Below are 14,194 nucleotides of genomic sequence, written 5' to 3'. Positions count from 1 at the left end.
AATGGCAAGCGAGCACTAAAGCGGGTCTGCAATCAACTATACGCTGTGACCTTCTGGTCCCAGATCGCCCCAAGATCACATCAGGCAGCGCCACACTCGTGACAGTGTATTTGCAATACTTTACGAAGAATACTGAATATGAGCCATTTACACTGGTTGTGCTCGCTAGCGTTAACCATCCTTAGGACTGTCGTCATCTCCTCTGTGTGGGCACAAGATGATCATTCACAAAGATAGCAGAATTTGTTAATGTCATCAGATATTTCTACCATTGTCTGCATCAGATATCTAGAAAGATAGTGAAGGAAAATGAAATATAGATCTGAGATATGTATTGATGTAATCTTCATCCATGGTGACTGTTTCTGGTGGACCTGTTTATTTTGATATTCCTAGCATTCCATTGAGATGGTAAAGTCCCTGGTGGCCCAGTGGTTTGTTACTTATGAAATGATGACTATCATTATGTAGGTGTAAAAGAGATCAGACTGGGGCCACAACTCCGAATTCTGCAGAGTCTTCACTAGTCTCTTGACACCAAAAAAATTGGGACATGTCCAATCAGGCACCCTCTGTCTCAGACAAGTCTTTGTAGGGCCTGTCAAGTAAGTGGTGTTTCTAAGGGCTCCTTACTAATGACCACAGATTTCTGATGTCTCTGCTGGACTCATATTGATTTGCACCAATTCTATGACTTTTGTATTTCGTACCATAAAAAAAATAATCTATTTTTTTTTCAGCTACATATGAACAGGGTTGAGGAATCCCCATTCACATGCCTGTGAATTGTCCAAAGATTTCATGTGAATTTTGTCCCATAGTAAATGTAAAATTCAGTGTCATGTCCGGCAAGTGTGAATAAGGCCACATGGTGCCCCGACTCTTGATGTTCTACACTCCTTGATACGTTGACAACTGGATATTTTTTATCAAGTTTTCAAAAATGTTACAGATTAAATACTCTTAGTGCTGGAGCATTTTCTCCGGGTTACACATCACCGAGGCCATGCACCTCAGTGACACATATACTCCATCCAGGATTTGCCCATCTAACATCTTAGATACCCAGCTCCTCTGCCCAAAGCCAGGGGGCTGGGCACCTTCAACCACCCAACCATGTGTTCGTGAAATTCACTCCGTTTATGCCATTGGAACTCCAAATTAATAAGATTTGTTTTACAAGCGCTTAGAGAAATCAATACAGCACACACCATCTATGGTGTACTGAAAGTTACTGTTTTATTACATCATGTGATCAGCTAATCTAGTACCTCAAGCAAAGAAATTCCCATGCACCAATTAGAGCTGCAGGGGTGCTAGCTGAACCCTATGATATCATTCAGTTATAAGACAAGATGGTTTCTATAGAATACAAAATGTCTTGTATTCTCTCACACATGACCTCCATCTTGCCAAGAGTTGACCAAGCTGATATGACATACCTGGCAGAGCTTCTTTTCTTCCTGTTGATAAACTTTATATTTGCTTTCACCAACCCTTTCCATTACTTTGTAGGGTCTCTGCTATTTGGTGAGAACATATTCCTCACTGTGGGCTCCAATACCCGCATCTGATCCCCAGGGTTAAATTTGTTGCACAGCTTCTAGCTTCCCAGTTGCAGAAGAAAGTTCACAGAGCAGATTACATGGGATAACAAGCTCTTTACTTCTCAGAAATCATGAGGTAAAATATATGCACAGTCATACAGCACTGCATCAGGAAGAGAAAGCAAAACCAGGAAGAACAAGAGACTTTTTACAATACAGTAAGTAAGGAAACTTTACAAAACATCATCATCTACTGTTACATCAGCATAAAGTCCTCCTTCACACTGACAAAGAAGTCCTTATCTGTTGCATATACCAACAAAATTGTGTTGCCTAAGTCAACCGACTATCCCAAGTGGATCGTGCTACTTGTGCCATGAGGAGGAGCTCATTTACGTGGCACCTCTTTTTTGTCCCTCAACACAAACGACCCTTATGCCCAGCTACATGAATATCATGAGTATCGACCCCTGGCTCTGGGGGAACAACATTTAGCACTCTTACTTTTCCCCAAGTACGTTTTTTAGTTAAGTTCCTGAGTACGGTAGTTCCAAACACTCCCCTAGACACTTTATGGGATGCTTTCACATCCTTATTTCCCACCCTTACTGACCATGGCAACTTGGCAGCGGCATGCAACAAGGTTTCTTGAGACGTGACATAGTTGTTAGCCGAGCTACCTGGTGACATCACTTTCCTCCACATGTCCAAAAATAAAGGAACGATAAAAGGGAAAAAAAGCGCTCCTTGTGTGAATCCGCACAAATGACATAAAGTCGGTTGAAATAGACTCACCCTCGATTCTGATGCTCACCAGGCTCAACACTGAGTGACGCATGCCAAGCAGGATCTCTGTGGGACCACCGCAGTCGGAAACAGGTTGTACACCTCCTAAGGATGCTGACCCTAGTTTGGATGGCAGAGGAAAGGTACACTGAACGCAGGTGAGAGAGGGTATCGGTCCGGGGATCACAGTGGCCTGGTGGCTCCACAATTGTTCCGGATGTTGTTCGACGTTAACAGAGTCAAAAACTCCAAGACATCTTCTGAGGTCTTTTAAATGAGCTGTAAAGACTGGATTGGACGGCAGGGAACGACTAGACCCACCCAGCTCTTACAGTTGTTCCTAAATCTGGGTCCATTAAAACTTCTCAGCACTCTTAGTACTGGAGCATTCTCTCCGGGTTTCACATCACAGAGGCTATGCACCTCAGTGATACATATACTCAAATACTACATGCAGGACTTGTCCAGCTGCCTTCTTACAATATATATTGTTCATGTGCTTTTTGAATGCAACGTTAAACAGTTTTCTAAATAATCTTCATTAAAATGTTTCGACCATTTTGCTGCTGCAGATATCTGTAAGTTCTACCCCTGAGACCTCTCTTTGCTCCTCCCCTGTTTTATAGCAGCAGGGAGATGGAAGGGGTTGTACACAAATCTACACAACATGACTAGGGGAGGAATCTTTCTCAAGGAGGAAAAAAAAACAGGCTGCAGAAAAGAGAAAATTGCAGAGTAGGATAGAAGATGTAGTGATAAACAGGCTACTGAAAACCTCAGCACCATAGATACACACAGACCTCACATTCATCCTATATTACTGAGAGGGACACTCCAACAAGTGAAAAAGCTGACACTTAAGTTACAAATTGACTATCTGGGGGGGTCTGAAAAATAAACAAAGAATGAAGATTGCAGACTGAAACTTAGTGCAAGTTTATTAACTAAAGGTCACTATAAGAACACATACAGCTACACTCTAAAATGCTAACAATGAATAAGTGAACTCTGGCATTGCATTACTGCTATAGGAATATTTGAAAAAGAGATAATTAGCTTATGTATTGGCCACTGAATGTGAGCCCGATAACCAGCGACAAGGTGATCTCTTATATGCCAGGACCCTAACTTAAATGCCTCTATCTGGGTCAAAAACCTACATGTTTGGGGAGAAATGATCCAGCTATAAAGGAGGATGGACACAGCCTGGTTATAGGGTGAAGTGCTCAATCAGAAAGAAATGCACTACAAATATATCAAAAAGACTGACCCGAACATCCAAAAGGTGGTAGCTGAAAGCACAATATAACTACAAAACACATACAGCTGCACTCTAGAATGCTAACAATGAATTAGGGAACTCTGGTATTATATTACTGCTATAGGAATATTTGAAAAATGTGTGTTTTCAGCTGGCACCTGTTCACACCTGTTGGATGTGCCGGTCAGTCTTTTTGATATATTAACTAAAGGTAATCACTAACATGTAAAATTATTTTTTTTTTCCCTCTCATATGTGTCCATAGTCTTTAATGTTTTGTACTACAAGGTGCATTTGCTTCTCCCATAATATTTACTATTAAATATTATTTTATTTCTAGAAAGTGCGAAGTCTTCGTGGTTTTGTGGAAGTGCCTCGTATCAAATGTGTAGATATAGTGACCACAGATATCTCAATTGGCTGCAGGAACAAATACGCTTTCCAGGTAAGTTATTTGTAACAGTATTGGTGTTGTGGGAATAGTATGCAGCTGTCACCACCTCTTTTTACCTAAATACATGTATTTTCTTGTCTGAAAATATTTTATGCACTAGGTTTAATTAAATATATTGGACCGTTAGGCTTCTACGGCCTCTATATATCACTGTACATGGCAGACTGGAGAATGAGTTGCAAGTGAATCAGTCAGTGAGCTTGCTCTGAATGCAGACTCGGTAACCTTCATCTTTTCTTATGAGTTATGCCCAGCTGTCACAAGTGTGTCGTGTCATCTGGGGAATTTGAGATCAGTAGGATTCAACGCGTAACTGACTGCAGGTCCTCTTTGGAACCCACTTGCCTTTTTTTCTATATTGTAGTAGGTTTGCTTTCATTTAATGCTGAAGGGGTTAAGGATCCTTTCCCTTCTGACTGAGATTACTCATTGCCCTAATCACAGCTGTAGCATCTTATCACCACTCCCTTCCGCTATATTTATCTACTCCTGGGTTCACTCCATGCCGGTTATAGATCCTCTATACTGACCTCTTTGAAGAAACCTGTCTCTGGATAAGCTGAGGTGTTGTTTCTTTTGCAGCTGAGAAGTTTCGTGCTACAGAAGCGGTGGAGTTATATTTATTGTGTCTTTCCCCACCCATATGGCTTACCTGCTTCATCTTGTCTTATTGCAGTAGCGAAACCAATGTCTCTGTGGCCTACACACTAGCTAGACTGAGTTCAGGGCCTAAGCATGTAATGGCGCATGGGGGAAGGACCTGTCTAAAAACATTAGGGAGTGTACGGACCAGATTCAGGTGACTATTAGGGAGAGGAAAGCAGGGTTCCCTCCTATCACTAGGGCCTTTCGTTGTATCTCTTCCTTTGTTGCCGGGTGCCCTCTCCCATCCAGTATGATGCCAGCTGAATACTTTATTGCAGGTAGCTATTTATTGCACATGATTGTGCACATTTCCATGTATCTATTTAACAGTATAACTCCCTGTGTTTGTTCATCTAGCTCCTTGAACGTTTATTTAAAAAGATTGTTAACGTTTTACTTTCACTAAGAAGATCCTTCACGAGGGGAGAGACTGAGGTTATCAGCCCTGAATTTAGAACATTTCGACTATGAAAATACTAAAGACTGCAGCCAGCTATTTTCTTTGATACATAGAGGCTGTAGAAACTAAAAAACACCCACAATTTTAATGAAACCCTTTTACAAAAATGTCTCCTAAGATGTCCATTGCCTTTAAACAGTAACAAAACTTTTTATTATTAATATACTCCATTACCCTATCTTGCTTCCATTTCTCTCAAAGTCCATGGTGACGGGGCTGTTTTATCTGCTTGGTTCATGCTCTTAGTGTAACTTATTTAAATTGCAGGTCTATCAAATATTCATTCTCCTGTTGTGAATGTCATCCGAGTGGGTGCTGGTGTGGAGCTCCCTCTGGTGGCCAGGAATGGTAATGAAGCTGAGTCTGAATCTGTGACTCAAACAGGTGATGGAATTAATTAGGAATCCAGGAAGTCCTATTGCAGATCAGCCTAGTGTTTTTAGGAGAGCATTTTCTGCCTGGCGGCCACCGGTATTAGGTGTTTCCTGCTGCTTCTGAAGATGGCTGGGAGTTTTTCCTTCAGTTTCTCCCTTTTATTCTGTGCCTGAATCTACTCCAGATAAGTTTACTAGTTTCTGTGCTTAATTGCTGAAATTGCACTTAAGAGGGTTTCTGCTTATTCCATTTTGTTCCGTGTTTTAGTTTTTTGTTTGTGAGGATCTGTCTCTCTGCTTTTGTGAGCAGGGCAGCTCCTCCAGCACGAAAGGTTGCTTTCTCCATGTTCATGTTTGGATTATTTGCACTTTAGAATATTATTTGTTCTGTGATTTTGTTTCTTCCTATTATATCTGCAGTTCTGTTTAAAATGTCTGGCACAAGAGTACCTGATATAGTGGGGGAGAGACCGTGTGGTCTTAGATCTTTTTTCTATCAGGAGTTTGGTATTTTTTGCAGGATTATTTGCTGGCCGCAGTCAGTTTTCTTTCCTGTCCTGTTGTATCTAGTAAGTCGGGCCTCACCTTTGCTAATCTATATTTTCTATCTGTGTATTGTGTTTTATTACATCACTGTTTGCTTTATAAGTTGGGGGCTTGCTATTTCTTTGGGGACTGCTCCGAGGCAAGTTAGGATTCCTCATTTCTATATTTGAGGTGTAGTAAGTTTCTCCAGCAGTGACGAGGTGTCTAGGTGTGTTAGGAACATCCCACTGCTACTTCTAGTGTCGTCCGATAGATAGGGATTGCGGTCAGCTTAGTTTCCAACTACTCTTGTGGTTTTGTTTTTTCCTGATTGATGGGATTTTTTGTGATCGTCCACAGTTACCAGTTGATAACATTCTCCCCTATGTTCATACAGGGACGGTGTTAGGTAAATAGTGTCTGAGCCTGGAGGACGAGAACAGAGAAGCTACCACTGGAGTACAAATATTTTCTAGACCTGCAGTTCAAAACAGCTACTCTAAGTGCATGAACAAGGCAGATAAAACAGCACTTTCAGCATTAAGTTTGAGAGAAAAGGAAACAGCATAAAGTATTGGAGTATATTATACAGGTTCAGAACTTTCCAAAGACTGATCAATAAATAATAAACAAAAAAGTTTTCTTACATTTTTAGGTGTTTTTTTTTAAGGGAAAGACAAATAATAATTAGATAAAAAAACAACACCCCCACAAAACCTCAACCACTAAATGTGAGTTTATCAGAATAATGAAAACATATCCAATAGTATCAGGAAAAAAACTTTTTATAAGAACCCCTGAGCAGAGAATTTCGATTCTAACAGTCTCCTGTATCTTGTGAAACTTCAGAAAAATTGAAGAAGAGGAAGGAAAAACTTTAATATGTTGACCTGATACTTCAGTGAGCTAGCAGTCTGTTTTCCCTTTACCAAGATGGATCTGCGCTGTTTTTTTTTCAGAGTGGAAGATAAGTTCAATAGCCAGAGAGGAGGAGAAGTGGCTCATAAAGGGAGAAAGAAACAGATTTCTCTTATAGGATATTTTACAAAGTTTCTTATATTCGCTTGTACTATTTATTCACACAAAGTTTGTTAAAACTATATAATATATAATATACTTTCTATCCAATGAATTGAACACCATTTGGAGCTAAAGGGGTGTCCAACATTTAGGATATGGTGACAATTTTTTTTTTTACCTTGATGCATGTATTTGGGGCGTAAAAAAAAGTTTTGCAATTCGTTTCATAACAAAAAAAATTGCGCACTGTTTGCCTTCTCTGTGTTGCACTGTCTATTGCTGGCTACATAATGAGTTAACTGAGAACCCATCAGTGAGCTCATTCTGGAGAGTTTCTAATTCTTTTATGGAATTTTTTTGAGGTCCTCTCAGCTGATTTATGACCACAGACCATGAAAGTTGTAGGGAAACAAAGTGTAAAAATGTGTAATGAACATCAATTGAACCATAAAGCTTCAATATTTCACTTAATATGAACTTTTCTACTCCGCAGGTCGTCCATGATAATTATTTTCTATACATCTTTGCCCCGGACAAAGAAAGTCGGCAACAATGGGTTCTGGCTCTGAAAGAAGGTACGGGCAAAATGTGAAATGTCTGTCCGAGGAAAACTAAAGGGGTTTTCTCAATATACCAATGTAATGACATATGGGGAAATGATGTAATTAGATTTTTAAGCATTAATTTTGGCTTCTGAGACCCAAAATAATATATGTAAGTAGCCTTCCACCAACTGACCTCTTATGTTGTAGTATGGCCTTTAAGCCCCACTGCCAACCCTCCGCGCCTATATCCCCTGGCAAAAACTAGATAAGCGGCTCCTAAGGTTTTTGGCAGCAGCTTATACCCCCTATTAATACATTTAGCCAAGACATACATGAGAAAGAGTAATCAAGAGTATCAGTTCTCATGTATATGTTGAGCTCAACATCGCTCATCTCACCCTACAGGATGTACACACTGAAGCCAGAGCGAGATTTTTACAAAAGGTGACAAAACCTTATATACTGTAACTGTTTTAGAAAATTAAAGGGTTATTCCAATCTTCAAGACCCTATCCCAATATGTAGTAGGTGTAGTAATAATAATAATATTAGCAAATACCTCCAATTAGAAATGTACTATAGTTTTCCTGATTAGCTATGTCTCTTACTTCATGTGCAGGGCATTGCAGCTTAGGGATCGATAGTCATGTCCACTCATATTGTGACAGTTGGCAGTTTGTTGCACATGGTCGTAACTGTCATGATGACTATGGGATAGCTGTGAACCGGGGTATCTAATGTGTCCTTCAAGCTAGGTGACTCCACGCTATCCTTAATCACAGGGATACTCCTGATGGTGGAAAGGCCTGAGCCTCCTTCCTGGCCCTGCTCCTGACTAGTCCTGATCTGATTTCCACTTCCTTCAGGGAGGGATGGGACAGGAGTGTGATGAAACCACAGATAAAGACAGACAAGGGAAAACCAGAACTCTGTCACACTGCACTCACACACAAAAGTAAAAACAATAAGCGATTTAGGAGGAAACACAAAAGCAGGAAGGAAGCTACAAAACAACAGGGGTAAACTCCACAACCGCACCAAGCAAATAGCACAACTATCTCTAGAAAGTCTGGGACACCACACCTCACAGACCAACATAGAATAAACTATAGCTGGTATGGGTGGAAGGATTCAACCAACATAAATAGGAGGGGAGCAGATGTGATAGGCCTCCCCACAACATGTGACTAAAGGACCAAGCAGACTAGCAGAGATTCATTCTTGCTAGTCTGCCTATGAATCAGCACACAGCAAGTCAATACCTGAGTCTGGCTGTGTTGATCCCAGACACCAGAAAACCATCAGTCAGAGTTTCAGAATCTGCAATCTGAACAGAACCCAACGCTGCCATGACAGTTGTCGAAGTTTGTGCAAAACTCTGTGTGACAGTAGCCATAGATACCTAAGCTGCAATGCCCTGCACATGAGGTAAGAGACATGGCTATATCAGGAAAACTATACTACATCTCTAATTGGAGGTATTTATTATAATTATTATTATTATTATTATTAATAACACCTTTAAAGACCTTCTCCAACTAACCTGAAATATCTGTTTTTCCTTTGCACCAAGTTACAAAAACTGTTAAAAAAAAATCTCTGAAAAATGACGGCCCAGATATGCAAAGTGGCAACTGCTCCGGTTACACTTTACACTAGTTTTGGTTAATCTGACCTATACTATTTAAAGGCACATAAAGGTTTATGTGAACCTGGTGGATGGTTGCGAAAACCATGGGTTGCATGAGACCGGCTCAATCATTATCCCCAGATTTGGCCGGTTACTTCTTATAAACACACCCAGGGAGAGGCCTGTCAATGAAACAGAGCCAGGTGGGAAGAAAGCAGCCGGGATCCAGCCCAGTGACTGGTTCATTCAGCCACCAGTGATTGGCAGTATCTCAGGTAAGAACAAAAGGATCAGGCATGTCGAAATTCAACATGCCTGATAGTTTTTGATCTTACCTGAGATAATGCCAATCACTGGTGACCTAACAGATGAATCGTGGGGTTAGTTCTGATCAGACATGTTAAATTTCAACATTATGTAGTGGCAGAGAGTCACAAGGAGGTTTCTATAAACATCGCTGATTGTCAGAGCGGCATCAGGATCTGTGCAGACTACAGATTCTAGCACTCTGCCTGATCACTTCTCTGATGTCTATAATCAGCGCAGGCAGACTCGGGCGTTGACTCACAGATTGGTAGTTCATAGACAGGCTAGCAACAGTTAATCTCTGCTGGTCTGCTTGTTAGTCTCCTTTCATCACATGCTGTGGGGGAGCCAATCACATTCACTCCACTCCTATATATGCTGGCTGGACACTTCCTTTAATGCCAGCTATAGTATATCTATACTGGTCTGCAAAGGTGTTGTACATCAGACTTACTGGTAGTTCTTGTACTTTATTGCTGTGTGCGGTTGTGTTGATAACTCTTCTTGTCCTTTTGCTGCTGTCATCCTTCGTTTGCTTTAATCCTTAGTCTATCAATGTTGGTTCCTGTGTGTGTGCAGTGTGTCTGGGTTTTGGGCTTTCCCTGTCTGTCTTTATCTGCGTTTCCATCACACTCCTGCCCCGGCCTTCTGTGATGGGGAACAGATTAGTTCTGGTCAGGGGAAGAGTAAGGCACGGGACTCCGGCATTTCCATCATCAGGGGTAATCCGGAGGTTAGGGATAGTCTAGGGTCTCCTAGCGTGAGGGACAGTATAGGAGCCCCTGTCCCTCACTATCCTACAATCACATATGACATAGAGATCCTGATTCCTGCCATGTGTCACTTACAAAGCGACTTGATGTAGTTTCAATAAAATCAGTATTTTATAAGTAGGAGATTATCACTACAGGACTAAGTGTCTTATGCCTTCTAGTTCTCCTGCACTGTGTAACCACGCCCCCACCTCTGATTGGCAGCTATCTGCCAATCAATACTGTCGGTGGGGTTATACTGGGCATTTAGACCTGCAGCAGAGAAAACAGTGAGTTTATCAAAACTGCAGCAAGTAAGTGACACATCGCTGGAATCAGGGCCTCTGCCCTCATATCATGCTGCTCTCAGATTACATAGCAAAAACTGGTGGCAGATTCCTTTTAATGTGTTTCTACTAATTGAGCATTGATGACCAAGTAATGTGTAGGGTTTTTTTTGATTGTCAGTAGCTGATATTTTTTTTTATGTTATACCCAGTGACAAAGAACAACCATTGTCTTCTGCCCAAGTATCACCCCAACTTCTGGGTGGATGGACGGTGGAGATGCTGCTGCCAGATGGAGAAGTTGGCCGCAGGATGCACCATATACGACCCAAGCAGCGTCTGTAAGTAGTCGGGCAGGTTTTGGTATCTAGTTGATATTTTTTTAATGTATATTTTTATCCCAGTACAGTTCCTGAGTATTCTACAAAGGACACGTTTTATACACATTATTACAAAAATAATTATTCATTCCATTATACCCAAATCATTTCTGAATATAATAATGAAAAAAATAGTAAACAGATAAATTTATATAAAAAATAATAAAATTAATAAATAATTTAAAAAAATTAAATCTACATTTATAGCACATTTTTATAACTTTTATTAAATATTATTCCTTCTATATTAAGTGTACAATCATAAGTGGATTATAATGACTGCAATCTGGACCCAAAGCTCCGGGAGGGCCCATGGCCAGATTTCCCTCATAATGTTTTGTGCATCTCCATCATCAACACATACTCACCTTGCTCCCGTTCCTGGAGCTCCGCCGTCAATACAGAATGGCAGCGCAGCTCCTAGGAAGCTCCCGTCGCCTCTCCTGTGACCTGCCGGTGCCATGACGTCATCAGTCGTAGTGATGGCATCATTGTAGCACCCACGGGGCAGGGGTTAAATTACTCGTCGCCGGGCCGGTGTTGTCGGGTCTGGGATGTCATGGGTGACCCTGCCCGGCTTCGTTGCCCCAAGTGTACACCAAAAGCAGGATTGAAGGATGGGAGTAGGATGATGAGGATTGTGGATGTTGGGAGTACTAGTTGTCTCGTGACGCCACCTGCGGTATGCGGCCAGGGATTATCCGCCGCTGCAGTCGCTGTCCTCTGGGGTGGATGGTGTCGCAGCTAGGATAGTTCAGCTTCCCGCAGGTGAAGCTAGGCCCCAGGGAGAATGATGAAGGTAGTAGTGGCCGTTGGCGCCGAAGCGCAGGGCACCGGCGCCGGCAATGAAGGAGTGACACAGTAGTTGCGGTTCCAGGTCTTTACTCACTGTCCATAGGCTGCCCGGAGGTGCCGCTCTCCGCCGTCATGGGCTCCAGCCGATCCCGGATAAGTTAGAGGCAGCTACCGGTGTTTGAAAGTGACCTTTTCCAGGGGATGCCCCTCCAAAAGTGAGGAACCTGGGCTGAGCTTCCCGCTCCAAGCCTCAGGTGCCGTGAAGAAAAGGAAGAAAGTGGTGTCGTGTTGCCAGAACTGTAGTCCCGACTTGACTGAAGATTGTGTCCAGGTTGCTCCTACTTCTACTCCAAGTGGTCTCCGTCCCCCAGGTGTTTGTCCTAGTGACCGGGAAAGTCCCATGCTTCCTGATGGCCACCCCTAGCCTACCCTACTCTAGACCCCAGTGAGAAGGCACCTAAGCTGTATGTAAGGTGAAATGTGGAAACAGTGGCGTAACTAGAGTTTGATGGGCCCCGATGCAAAGTTCGGACCTGGGCCCCCCCTCTACGTACACCGACACTTGGGGTATGGGATAATGATGCTGACACTTGGCTATTTCCTTCAGCACCCAGCATCCCTATGTTCTGATATCCATCTTTCCCATAGCACCTAGCTTTCCCAGAGCATGGGAAATCTGGGTGTTGAGAGATGTACAGCAGAGCATGGGAAAGCTGGGTGCTGAGGGAAAGAGCCCTTTTCCCTCAGCACAAAACATTCCCATCCCCAGCTTGTATCTTTGACCCCCCTTGTATATAGTTCTCCAAATACTATAATGGCCCCCACATAGCCTTCCATATAGTATAAAGGGTCCCACATAACCCTTCATATATTAGAATGCAGCTCCATAGTCCTCCATGTATTATAATGCATTTCCCATAGTTCGCCATGTATTATAATTTACCCCAAAGTACTCCATATATTATACTGCGCCACATTGTCCTTCAAATATTATAATTCACCCCAGGCCTCCATGTATGATGCAGCCAGCCCCCCATGCTGCATGTATAATGCATCCAGCCCCCCAGGCCTTCATGTATAATGCAGCCAGCCCCCCAGGCCTTCATGTATAATGCAGCCAGCCCCTCAGGCCTTCATGTATAATGCAGCCAGTCCCCCAGGCCTTCATGTATAATGCTGGTAGCCCCCCATGCTCCATGTATAATGCAGCCAGCCCCCCATGCTCCATGTATAATGCTGGCAGCCCCCCATGCTCCATATATAAAGCTGTCAGCCCCCCATGCCTTTTTGTATAATGCAGCCAACCCCCTATGCTCTATGTATAATGCTGGTAGCCCCCCCCCATGCTCCATGTATAATGCTGGCAGCCCCCCCCATGCTCCATGTATAATGCTGGCAGCCCCCCCATGCTCCATGAATAATGCTGGCAGCCCCCCCATGCTCCATGTTTAATGCTGGCCCCCCCCATGCTCCATATATAATACTGGCAGCCCCCCCCATGCTCCATGTATAATGCTGGCAGCCCCCCATGCTCCATGTATAATGCTGGCCCCCCCCCCATGCTCCATATATAATACTGGCAGCCCCCCCCATGCTCCATGTATAATGCTGTCAGCCCCCCATTTCTCCATGTATAATGCTGGCAGCCCCCCCATGCTCCATATATACTGCTGGTGTCGCAGGCGGAGGGGTTCTGGGAACGCCGCTCGCCTTGGGGAATTGCTGGCGCTCGGGTCCGGTGCTTCTGCTCCTCGGTGGCTCAAGCACGGGGCCGGACCCGGGGGCTTGAGCAGCGCCTCCTCGCCCACGAGTGAAAAGGGGAGGTTTGGTGGTGGGATGTTGGTTGTGACGCCACCCACGGGGTTGTGGTGATGGTGGGCACCACCGCTGCTGGTGACGGGGGTTCCCGGGAGCGATGGTGGGAAGTAGCTGAGGTGTTGGCCCCTCCGTGGGTAGGGGCTGTTGGTCCCGGGGCCCCGGTTGGGAGGATTGGTTGGTGGGTAGAGGATAGGTACAGGTGCCTATGCGGGGAGGCAGCGCGGATGCGGGGCAGCGTTACGGTGCAGCGCAGTGCCGGATGGCACTGGTGTACTCACTCAGGTAGTCAATGACAGAGTCTCTGGTAAACCAAACGGCTGGATGGACGGGGCCCGCAGTCGACTGCGGTATCTTCACTCTTTCCCGGACGGGTTGATGGTGGCTGTCGTTCCCTGCACCTATGTGTAAGTTTTTGACCCCTATGGATTCCCAAGGTGAACACATATTTAAGATTATGGTGACGCCGCTGAAACCACGCCCAGCCGTGGTTAAACCACGCCCACTTACATGGGACCAATTAGATCACGGAGTGGGTGGGGTTTAGCCACGGGAGGGCGGGGTTTCAGCAGCGAAAAGAGCCGTTTAGCGATTTAAGTGGCTCACTTTGGT

The 14,194-nt window shown here is 43.7% G+C and overlaps 1 protein-coding gene across 1 annotated transcript in view; it reads left to right on the top strand.

Moving 5' to 3' along the window:
• The window catches only part of ITK (IL2 inducible T cell kinase), a 106,638-nt gene that overhangs the window by 35,388 nt on the left and 57,056 nt on the right, over positions 1-14,194 (top strand). Inside the window, exons 2-4 of the mRNA XM_075342217.1 lie at positions 3,935-4,039; positions 7,566-7,647; positions 10,805-10,933. Coding sequence (XP_075198332.1) covers positions 3,935-4,039; positions 7,566-7,647; positions 10,805-10,933 — 316 coding nt within the window. The remainder of the gene's footprint in view (positions 1-3,934; positions 4,040-7,565; positions 7,648-10,804; positions 10,934-14,194) is intronic.

This window comes from Anomaloglossus baeobatrachus, chromosome 4, assembly GCF_048569485.1.
Source record: "Anomaloglossus baeobatrachus isolate aAnoBae1 chromosome 4, aAnoBae1.hap1, whole genome shotgun sequence".
In the NCBI taxonomy this organism is placed as follows: Eukaryota; Metazoa; Chordata; class Amphibia; order Anura; family Aromobatidae; genus Anomaloglossus; species Anomaloglossus baeobatrachus.
This window is presented reverse-complemented; position numbering and strand designations above follow the sequence as displayed.